At 34.5% G+C, this 11,348-nt stretch overlaps 1 protein-coding gene across 2 annotated transcripts; it reads left to right on the forward strand.

Annotated features, from left to right (window-relative positions):
• The first annotated feature begins 3,217 nt into the window (after positions 1-3,217).
• Positions 3,218-10,811, forward strand: LOC107458632 (cyclin-T1-3). 2 transcript variants are annotated; one of them, XM_016076846.3, is made up of 8 exons: positions 3,218-3,556; positions 4,157-4,368; positions 4,556-4,849; positions 5,167-5,248; positions 8,154-8,288; positions 8,737-8,912; positions 8,995-9,146; positions 9,380-10,811. In XM_016076846.3, exons 3-8 carry the CDS (start codon positions 4,623-4,625, stop codon positions 10,351-10,353), a joined length of 1,746 nt encoding a protein of 581 aa, XP_015932332.1. In that variant the 5' UTR covers positions 3,218-3,556; positions 4,157-4,368; positions 4,556-4,622; the 3' UTR covers positions 10,354-10,811. The 2 variants fall into 2 exon arrangements, with proteins under 2 accessions (XP_015932332.1, XP_015932331.1); XM_016076845.3 differs by lacking the exon at positions 4,157-4,368.
• The last annotated feature ends 537 nt before the right edge of the window (positions 10,812-11,348 follow it).

Here is an 11,348-nt window from a genome sequence, read left to right on the forward strand (position 1 = left end):
TTAATGATGGATTTTGCTTCTTTAATTGTAAGTACTCTCAATTTCCTCCTTAATTATAACACTTTTCCTTTATTTTTTATGGTTCAAGTACTTTGTTTATATATGCAATTTTGAGGTCTTGAAATTTTGATTGATGAATTTAATGCTTTATGCTTCCTTTATGCTTGTTTGATTGTTTATTGTTGATATTGTGAATAGTTGGTTATAGTTTTCCATTTTCTTTTGCAAATTCTCATGTTTTGGTTTTATGCCCACCAAGTGTTTGTGAAAATGCCACTTGGTAATTTTGAGTAGATTTTCACTCCTTGGCTTGGGATTTGGGTTCCTAGGATACTAAGTCATAATGTCCGACATTTAGTGGTAATTCTTGGGTAGTTAGTTGACTCTTGTTTCCATTGACGCTAGCTTTTTATCAACTAGTTTGGTAAGTTAGCTAGAACTTATGGATTAAGGTCAATTATGCTTGCTTGACCTACTCCTCGATGTTAGGAGTTAACTAGGTGAGATTGACTCATTATAATTATCATAGTTGTGGTTATCGCCATGATAGGATTCCTTGGATCCTCATTCCCAAGTCAAGGCTCTTTTTATGCATATCTTAGCACTTTCACTAGTTTTGATCTTGTTTCCTTGTTAATGGCATTTATTGTAATTTTTATCATTTCTTAGTTCGTTTATTTCTTAGTTCTTTTAATCTTTCGTTCCTTAATTTTAACCCCCCTTTTCCTCACAACCGAAAGCATGACACTTCAATTGTATCCCAAGAGAGAATGACCAAGGTTGAAGTACTCTTGATCTCGGTTTATTATTTTTATTGGAAAATATCAAACTTTGATTGAGGGAGTTAATTGCCGATTTGGTCTATACTTGCAACAAACTGCTTATTCTTCTATTGAGAAATTCCGAACCGGTGCAATTCCTCATCTATTAGCTATGCTTTCCTTGCACTGATTTTCAAGCCACTGCTTAGCCCGGTCTCTCACAGCAAAAGGAAAGAGCAATAGTTGGTAAACTTCAGCTGGGATGCCATTTGTGTTGACCGTGTCACAAATTTGCAGGAAATTAGAGATAAACAAATTCGGATCCTCCTACGGGCTCCCAATGAACTGACAATTTTGCTGAACCAATGTAACAAGTTGTGGCTTTAGTTCAAAATTATTGGCATTCATAGTAGACATTACAATGCTGCTTTCACAACTCCCGGGATTAGGTGTAGTGAAAGAACCGAGAGTTCTCCTAGGTGGAGGGACATTGACATTGTTCTCTGCCATATCTTGACCAGAGAATTCTTCTTCAACCACTTATTCAATCTCTTCTTCAACTCTTTAATTTCTAGCTTACTTTCTCTGTCGCCAAAAAGTTGTTTCAATCTCAGGAACGTACTGAAGTGGTTCTTTATCCCTGTTATTCTGCATAGATAGAAACAACAAGAAAATCAAATTTGAACTCCCTTCACTATGTGAAGAGAATTCCGAGGGGGAAATTAAACGGAACAGTAAATAATGGCAAAATTGAAAGGTCTACTCTAGGTAATCAATTGATCGGTAGGTTGTTAACTACAATTAATCCCTAGCAACGGCGCCAAAAACTTGATGTGAATTTTACAATCCACAAAACACCGGCAAGTGTACCGGGTCGTATCAAATAATAACTCACGGTAAGATGAGTGTTGATCCCACGAGGATTAATGGATTAAGCAAGCAAAAAAAATCAACCGATTAATCTAGTCAGACTAGCAATTTAGGATTTTGAATAAACAACAAATAAACCAGTGTAAAACAGAGGCAAGAACAGAGCAATAGTGAGTATGAATAAGATGTATGATTAAGAAAGTTAAGGTTTCACAGGTATTAGAACATCTGGATTAACACTTTTCACTTTCTACCTTAATATTGTAATGATTCTTTTATGGCAAATCATTAGTAATTAAACCCTAATCCCTTGGTGATTCAATTTCTCTTTTACCTATTTAAACATTAATCCCTTAGTCACTCAATCAAGAAAAGAGTTACATACGTCTCTGATTTATAAAGCTATACGATTTATAAGAATTTAACCTAGTTGATTTTATGTCACTTATCAATCTAGTTTCAAAACTTAAGAATTATGAGAAACGGTTTTCAAATTTAATTCAATTAATCAACTTTTCCAAAAAATTAAGAAAATTTAAGTCAGAGAAGAATTATTTTCCAACACATTCAAACTCTTTAAGATGAAGAAAGAAAATCTTTTTCTTAAGAAGAAATCAATTGCATCAATTAGAGGTAGAAGGAATAGTTATTAGGTTAATCCATAGAACTAACAGAGCTCCTAACCTTAATCGAGGAGAATTAGAAACTCATGGTCGTCCTTGAAATCCTTTACAAATTAAAACTGCAAAGTGTCGAAGAAGAGAGTTGATCAAAACCCTCTTCCCTTATATGAAAAACAAAAAGTAAGATTTATTATTTTCACGGTTCTATATTTTTCCTTCATAAAAGATCAAAAATGAAAACGCAGAACAAAATACTCTAAAGATTTGATTATTTATGGAAAAAATTATTAATTTAAAAATAATATATTTATTGTATCACCAAAAAATATATTTATTGAATTTAATTTCAATGTATTGATAATATAAAATATTTTACATAATTATTCTTTATCTTTTTGTTTTTTAATGTTTATTATAAAGCGTATATATAATATAATCATTTAATTAGATTTATACATTTAATTTATAAATAGATTTAATTATTCTATTAGTCCTTATAGTTTTACAAAATTCTTAATTAAATTTCTGTACTTTTTTTTCCTTTTAATTGAATCTTTGCACTAATTTTTTAATTGGATTTCTACACTTTTTTTTTCTTTTATTTGGATCTTTGTATTAAAATTTTTTTTAGTTGGGTCCTATAAAATTAAGCCAGCCAACAGGAACTTAATTGAAAAAAAAATTTAGTGTAAAATCTAACTAAAAGAAGAAAAAAAATATAAGAACCTAATTAAAAATTTTTCAAAACTATAGGAATTAACAGAATAATTAAACCTTATAAATTAATATAATAATATGCAACTAATTATCTGTATTTTTTATACTGCCAATGAATTTTATATGAAAAATAAATTCACAACAGGAAGAATAAATCATAAATAAATCATATAACAAAAAAGACACAAAAAAAAAAATTCATATATATAAAAAAAGAGACCGAAAGAGAAAAGAGTGAGTGTTGGTGTGTAAGACACTAGGACGCTGTTCGGTTCTCTGTATAAGGTCGCTGATACGGCGTAGTTCCATTCTTCTCTCTTCTTTTTATTTTTCAGTATAAACCCTAATTTCTAAAATCGTCAAAAATCTTCTTCTTTTCTCTTCTTTCCGTTTCTTTGCTCTCTCTTCTCTTACACAGTAACGTAAAGTCGCAAAAACCCATTCTCCCTATAGACGCGTTTTGCAGCGGACGCTTTGATTTCGGTTTCGCGCTCTCGCTGCTTGAGGTGAAAGTTTTGTGTCGCCCTCCTCGAATTCTTCTCCGAAACCGGAATTGAACTTTGGTTTTCCTCTTTTTGACTTCAGGTAAACCTTAAATTTTGAGTATTTGATGTTGCCCACGAACTTAATGGCGTTGGTTCCGGGAATTTTCAGCTTCAATATTTTGTTTTATTTTATTTTCTGGTTTATCTTTTTATTTTCGATTAATAGAGTAGTGTACGCTTTCGGGTATCATTAAGTTTTATTATTATGTTTGTAAACTTCGTTGTTCGAGTGTTTATGTGAATTCTTCTAGTGCTTTTTAGGCTTTAAAATCATGGATATTATTGTGGAATGGAACTTAGTTTTATGTTTTCTTTCTTTGGTAGATTTTTATGATGGATAGATTAGTTATTAGAGGTTTATTAAAGTTGAGTTCTTGAGACATTTGGTTTGGGTTATCGAATGTCAAATTGGTGATGTAAAGCTTTTTAATTTGTTTCCTACTTTTACCCTTTCATAGGGGGTTCGGGCCAATTTGTATTGGCATTCTTGAGAAGTTAAATGCTTTTCTTTATTGAAAGATATTTTTAAAACTATAAATAAATAAGACATATAATCTGATAAAATTTTTTTCGGGGGGAGGAGGGGGGGGGTTGTTGAAACGTTAAAAGTCGAAAAGTGATAATTTAGCATTTTCTTCAGGTTGGAGAAAGTAACACACGAAGAAAAGGTGTAAAAGATTAAACAAATGCACCTTGGTGTTAGTGTTAGAAGATTGAATCTAAAGTTGAGACTTTAGCATTAAAGGCGATGATAACGGTCACTGGAGGATATACTTTGGGTTGTCACTCTCATTGATGGGATAGAGTTAAGCAACTTTGAATTAGGCTGATACGAAACAGATTGGAGAAAAAGTGAGATGTGTATTTCATGTTTGACATAATTAAAGCTGGTTTGAAAAGGAAAAAATGAATTGAGAGATAGTTTAATATATTAGCATGTCATGACATAACATGGGATGGTTTTTCATTTTTGTCATTATTATTTACTCCCTTGTTACATTGCCTCTTTGTTTCTTATGTTATTGCATTTAATGGATAGGGGACAATTTTAATTGGTGACGTACATTGCATTGTGATTGAGTAAAGTTCTACCAACTCTCAACCTCATGGCTGGATTGTTGCTTGGTGATGCTTCTCATCATGGAACACAGCAAGGTGGTTCTCAAAGATACTCTCAAGAGAAACCAGAGGATGGCTCTCGCTGGTACTTTTCTAGGAAGGAGATTGAGGAAAATTCACCATCCAAAAACGATGGCATAGATTTAAAGAAAGAAACTTACCTACGCAAATCATACTGCACATTTCTGCAAGATTTAGGCATGAGACTTAAAGTGTGAGTTTTTTACTGGTAGCCTCAGTGAACTATCTCCTTAAATGCAGATGGCAATTGTTTATTATTTGCCAGTTTAAGCTATTTAATAATTCTTTGTTCTTTGTTCCACTATCAACTGATATAAATGTGTGCCTGATTTTACAATGTATTAAATTAAAGCATACCATATTTAAGGTTGTGTTAGCATGTCGCAGTGATAAGTTTCTTCGTAAGAACACATTAGGGGTATCAGATGTCTTTATATTTAAGTGGTGATAAATTCATTTAACTTCATTTGGCATGTTCTTGCCGCTGATTTAATTGTGATACTGATGCAGACCTCAGGTGACTATTGCAACAGCAATAATATTTTGTCATCGGTTCTTTCTTAGGCAGTCCCATGGAAAGAATGACAGAAGGGTTAGTTTATATATTTCTATGTGATAAATTGCTTACTGTTATTGTTGGATAATTGTTCTCTATTTGATCTTGAGGTATGAATAAAATCTATGTTATGGTTATCAATAGGCAGTGGTAGCAAATATATTTTTGGCTTGTTAGTATATAACTGTGGGTATTGTATTTAAATATTTTTGTTTCAAGAACTTGAGTGATTATATTTATAACTTATGAACTCCTAGTAGTTTGCTACATCGATATTAATTCTGCTAGCTTAGTTGTATGCTCAGTTGTTCATTATTCGTTGCAAATAAGCTTTCTCGATGCTAGTAAAAAATTTCTTGCAACGAAGAAAAAAAAATATATAGAATGCTTAAATTTGATCCATGTAGCTCCTCGATTCCTGTGATAGAAAGGCTTTCTTATTGTTATTTTTGCACGCTTATGTATTTAAAGTAGTACTCATTACTAAAGATTGATGGTATGGTTATATTGGATGTAAAAGATAATCTATAATCAATTATCACCAAAGTATATTATGATAAAATTGGCTTTTTGTTTGGAACATTCGATTTTCTTTGGATTGTATATTTCCTTCCAAAATAATATGGAATAATGGAAAACATTACTTCTTGGGTATGGAGAAATATTTTCATCTACAAGGTGGGAAGTAATCTATCTCCTAACTGATCTACCATCCAAATCAGATGCTTTACTAGTCTTTCCCCCACAGCTGCAAACTCTTAATATGAGATTCTACCATTTTTTTTCACAATATGCTCCGGAGTCTTTTTGTTTGGAACATTCGATTTTCTTTGGATTGTATATTTCCTTCCAAAATAATATGGAATAATGGAAAACATTACTTCTTGGGTATGGAGAAATATTTTCATCTCCAAGGTGGGAAGTAATCTATCTCCTAACTGATCTACCATCCAAATCAAATGCTTTACTAGTCTTTCCCCCACAGCTTCAAACTCTTAATATGAGATTCTACGATTTGTTTCCACAATATGCTCCACAGTCTTATGTTCTCATTTTTTATTCTTTCCATTGGGATATGATTACTTTTTGTTCTCGCTTTATTCCTCAACACTCCATTTGATACAGCATGGCCAGTCTAATAGTATTGCATAATTACAATAAAATTTACTCTTCATTATGTTGAATAATATATCCATGATACTTAATTCTCTTGATGTGATATGATGTTTTTCCGATCTTCACTTCTATTTTTTAGTTCTCCATTTCTGCTGAACTTGCACCTAATATACCCCCATCTTATTGCAATTCATGTGCAAACCGTGTATTTCCAATTTTCCATAGCTTGTCACCTCGAAACTAATGTCATTTGAATCTTCCCTCGATTTGTCTATAAGAACAATATCATCATGATGGTATGGGTTCTTGTATATGCGTAGTAATCTCTAAGACTAGGGTGGAAAGGTATAACTGTGTAAGCTTAGAGATGAACAATGATGTTATCTACACCAATGTGAAGTTCCTGTTACACCACCTTGTTTCTCATATTAGCTGTTTACTATGTCTTTTATTACATGAATATATGCCATCGTTACTCCCTTTTTCTACAAGATCTTTCATATGACCTCCTTTGTTACCCTCTCACGTCCTTTCCTAGTCAATGGAGAGCATATGTAAATCCTTCTTGTTACTTATATAGAAAGCTCTTCCACCTTTTGTTAATGCTTATGTTAGGGACCACAATCTTACCTTCTCATCCTTAATGCACTTGACTTCGTGTAAATCTCGCGCCCTTCTTTCTCAACTTTCTGCTATCTTGTAAATTCTTCTTTTTCTTTTCTGTGTACCGAAAGATCGAGAAAGTCCCTCAAAAGCATCTCGTTCTTGCTTTCCTTACTGCCACTTCTGTCTTATTTTTAGCCATCTAACAATTTTCAAGTTTTCCACATTTGGCACAAGAACACTGTTCAAAACATTCTGTTTTGACTTTCACCTTCACTTGCCTAGATGTCGCGTTACCAAGATTCTCTCCCTCTTGCCCCAAGACCTCTTATTTCTCTATTGGTTTCTTTTACTACTTTTCTAATCACTTCTTTCATCTGACTCCAGATCTCTACACTTCCAACCTTATCCCATCTTGCTTTTTCTTAAATTTGTTTCTGGAATTTTTGTTTTTCACCTTTCATCTACAACACTAGATCCCTGGGTCCCTCTCTTGATGACTTCTCCACCTTTTGTTCGACCTGAAAATCCATAATGAGCACCCTATATTGGGTTGTCAACTCTCTCTTGAGATAACTTTGCAATTAGTACAAAATTTCTGCTTGGATTTTCTAACAAGGAAAAATCTATTTGAGTTTCTGTCACCCCACTCTTATATAAGGTGTTAATCATGCTTTTTAAAGCAACTGTTTGCTATAAGAAATCTGAAGGTTAAAGAAAAGTCCAAGATGGTTTCACCCTCTGTGTTCACCAGTTTAAATTCCAAAACTATGGCTCCTTTGGATCCATATCTGCAACATCTAATATACATGCAAGATTAATAATGTTAGCAGCTTCTAGGTTCAGGGTCATATATTACTCTGCTGTTAAATTGTTTTTCTTGTTAATATATGATTATTTTCAGTTTGATACAAATTGTATATGTAGTATTGTACAGTTGTACTGTGCTGACATCAACTAGCTGCTGATATGCTCTGGTTTAGTAAGTCTTCCTTTGCTGTAGAAGTTTGGGTGTATTTTCATCTATCTCTCTCACACATTTAAGCTTGTCTCTGCTCAGCATTTGTTTGTGTCCTTGCCTGTATCCTTTTCTGTGTTGGTATGCTATAATTTGGTTTTCTCAACTATGATTACTTACATCTTACTTGAATGGTGTATAGTTTACGTAAGATAAAATATTAAATAGACATTGTGGTAACTAGTGAAGTCTTGTGTTGTGCAGACAATTGCAACAGTGTGTATGTTTCTTGCTGGGAAAGTTGAAGAAACTCCTCGCCCACTAAAAGATGTAATTCTTGTTTCATATGAAATTATTCATAAGAAAGATCCAGCAGCTGTCCAGAGAATAAAACAAAAGGTATATCAAACGATATACCTCTCACCCTTGCTCTCTTTACCAAGCAATCTCATCTGAATGTCAACTGGCTATTAATGAAGTTTTTGCCACGTTGATTTTGGTTTCTGTGTTCATTCTCAATGGTGTTGTTTGATTCATGTAGCTTATCCCACTTAGTGGGATAAGTCTTTCTTCTTGTTGTTCCGTGTCCATCTTTGTTCCTTTTCACTTTTAAAATTCCATTCTATTGGGAAATATCTACCTTTGAAAATGAGTCCTTGCTCTAGGTCTGTTATTGCATGCAAATGACTTAACAAGTTAAAGCTGGATTAAATGTTGTGATTGTTTTCTAGTATATCTTTTCGGTGTTTAACCTTGGGATCAATTCAGTTCAAATTTCTTTTTTTTCCCCATCACTTCAAATATATGATTTTCTCATCCGAGTATTGTTGTTGCATGTATGTCACAGGAAGTGTATGAACAGCAGAAAGAATTAATTTTACTTGGAGAGAGGGTTGTTCTTGCAACTCTTGGTTTTGATCTTAATGTGCACCATCCTTATAAACCTCTTGTTGAGGCAATTAAGAAATTCAAAGTTGCTCAAAATGCCCTTGCTCAAGTGGCATGGAATTTTGTAAACGATGGGTATGAAAGACTACAGCATTTTTGTTATGGCCAGTGGCCTTTGATTTCGTTTCCCCACCTGAAATTAGGATGTGATGTGCAGACTTCGGACGTCTCTTTGCTTGCAATTTAAGCCCCATCACATTGCAGCTGGAGCAATATTCCTTGCGGCCAAGTTCCTCAAGGTGAAGCTGCCGTCAGATGGTGAGAAGGTCTGGTGGCAGGAGTTTGATGTCACCCCACGCCAATTGGAGGGTTGGTGTCCTTTTTTTCCAGTAATAATGATATAAAGAAAGGAAAACAAAGTACTATCTCATTGTCATTTCTTTTATCTTTCCCTTAGTCCTGTTGCTTATTTCTCATTCTGTTAATGTGTTGTCATAGCAAGAATTTTACTGTTAAATTATTGGAATGTGTGTGCATTCAAGCGTACAGTGAGTATTGCCCGATGTTTATGCAAGACCTAACCCCGTGTCTACTTTGTGCAGAAGTGAGTAATCAAATGTTGGAGTTATATGAACAAAATCGAATGCCACCTTCAAATGAAGTTGAAGGAAGTACAGGTGGTGGGGTTGCCAGTCGGCCCACCACAAAAGCTCCAACTAGCAATGATGAACCTGCAACCACAAACAGTAATTCCCAGACATCTAGACCTGAATCGTCAAAGCCTGTGTCTTCAAAGCCTGCATTTGATTCTTCCACTTCGAATCACAGTGGACGACCCATGTCAAATCATGGTAGAAATAGTGATTATGGGAATTCAGAAATGAAGCACAGGATGGAAGATGATGCCAAAGGTAATCAACATCTCGAGTGGGAAGCTCTACCGTATAAGGAAAATTCACATGAAGGTCCAGACATTGGAAGATCTCGATCAGATAATGGTGAGAAAGATGATCACAGAGAAGGTACATTTGTCCGGCCACCCCAGGATGCTATAAAAAAAATTGATAGAGACAAGGTAAAGGCTGCGTTAGAGAAGCGAAGGAAAGCATCCAGCCATATAACTAAGAAGATGGATTTCATGGATGATGATGATCTCATTGAGAAGGAACTGGAAGAGGGAATTGAGCTGGCTCCTCAGAGTGAGAAGAATAAGCAGGAAAGGAGGCAAAGCTGGTCTAAGCCCTCAGACAGATCTGACTATGACAATATGCATGGAAGGCATCAAGATCATGCCGATGAGCATCCTCATGGGACAAAGGGTCTGTCATCTTCATACGAACCAGATCCAAGTGCTGTGGAAGAAGGCGAGGTGTCGGCACTTGATGACATGAGTTTAGGGCTGTCTCCCAAGTCAGGGAACCGTAAGAGGAAAGCAGGGAACTCACCACGGCATAATTACGGCTCTGGATCTCACCACAACAATCGTCTTGATTACATGGAAGATCGAAACAAGGTCAGTCGACTAAGCCATACTGAGAGGGATAGCAAAAGGCACATACAGGAAAACCATGTTTGAGCATGTTTTTCCATGGCTGTATGTGTATTCGGTTATTTTTCCGAAATTTGTTCGGTGCACACTTGTGCTTATTAGCAAACAGCGAAAGATACCTTAACCTAAGATTGTTGGAAGGGGGTCATTTTGTCAACTTACGGGCATATTGAGGGCAAAATGTACAATAGAAGTTAAAGTGTTTATATAGATTAAAATTGGACTTTAGTATGTCCATTTTCCTGCAAGATCATCCGTGTTGCTAGTAAAGATGGTGAATCGAGGAATCAAATAGAAGGAAATTGTTCCTCTCTCCTGTACCTAAGAGGTGGGATAGTCCTGGGAAATGAATATTTGGTTTAATAACTTAGATGTAGGAAGTAAAAATGAAATTATTTAGTGCTATCTATATGTTGTTTGCACCACTATGGGACTGATCAGATTGTGCCTGGAACAAAATTTAACGGTGATTTTTTTCCCTCTAAGATGGGCTGTGTGTAAAGTTAAACACAGGTCTAATTAATGATAGAATATTGTTCTAGAGAAGAGAGATTAGCACTAAATTATTAGGTGGGGAATTTTTTTTGTGTGCATTCTAGGCCTAACAAAAAGATTAATCATGCATTAACTTAGGCTAAAATAAGCCTTTGTTGGGCAATATCCTTCTGGATCATTCGTGGATTTTTTGTTGCTACATTTTTCTTAAAATATTTTAGTAGTTCTGTTTCTGCTTTTCCATTTTGAGGTTATGATTGTCTTTTAAAATAATTATTTAAAACTTTTAAGTTTATGCTTGTTTTAAGTTGTCTCCAAAAAGAGCAAACAACGACAACAACAAAGCCTTCTTCTAATAAGTGGGGTCGGTTACATCAATCAAACGACGTCATTGTGCTCTGTCATGTATCATGTTTACAGAGAGACTGTTTACATGTAAATCTCGTTTGACCACCTCATGGATGGTCTTTTTAGGTCTTCTTTTGTCTTTCGCTCTTTATCCATCTTTCATCTCATCCACCATTCTA

This window comes from Arachis duranensis, chromosome 7, assembly GCF_000817695.3.
Source record: "Arachis duranensis cultivar V14167 chromosome 7, aradu.V14167.gnm2.J7QH, whole genome shotgun sequence".
NCBI classification, from domain to species: domain Eukaryota; kingdom Viridiplantae; phylum Streptophyta; class Magnoliopsida; order Fabales; family Fabaceae; genus Arachis; species Arachis duranensis.

Excerpts from the sequence above, each read along its gene's own strand:
- LOC107458632 (XM_016076846.3), top strand. The coding sequence starts at position 4,623 with ATGGCTGGATTGTTGCTTGGTGATGCTTCTCATCATGGAACACAGCAA. Across the intron at positions 8,289-8,736 it reads TCCAGAGAATAAAACAAAAG|GAAGTGTATGAACAGCAGAA; the intron begins GTATATCAAACG and ends TGTATGTCACAG. Across the intron at positions 8,913-8,994 it reads TGGAATTTTGTAAACGATGG|ACTTCGGACGTCTCTTTGCT; the intron begins GTATGAAAGACT and ends TGTGATGTGCAG.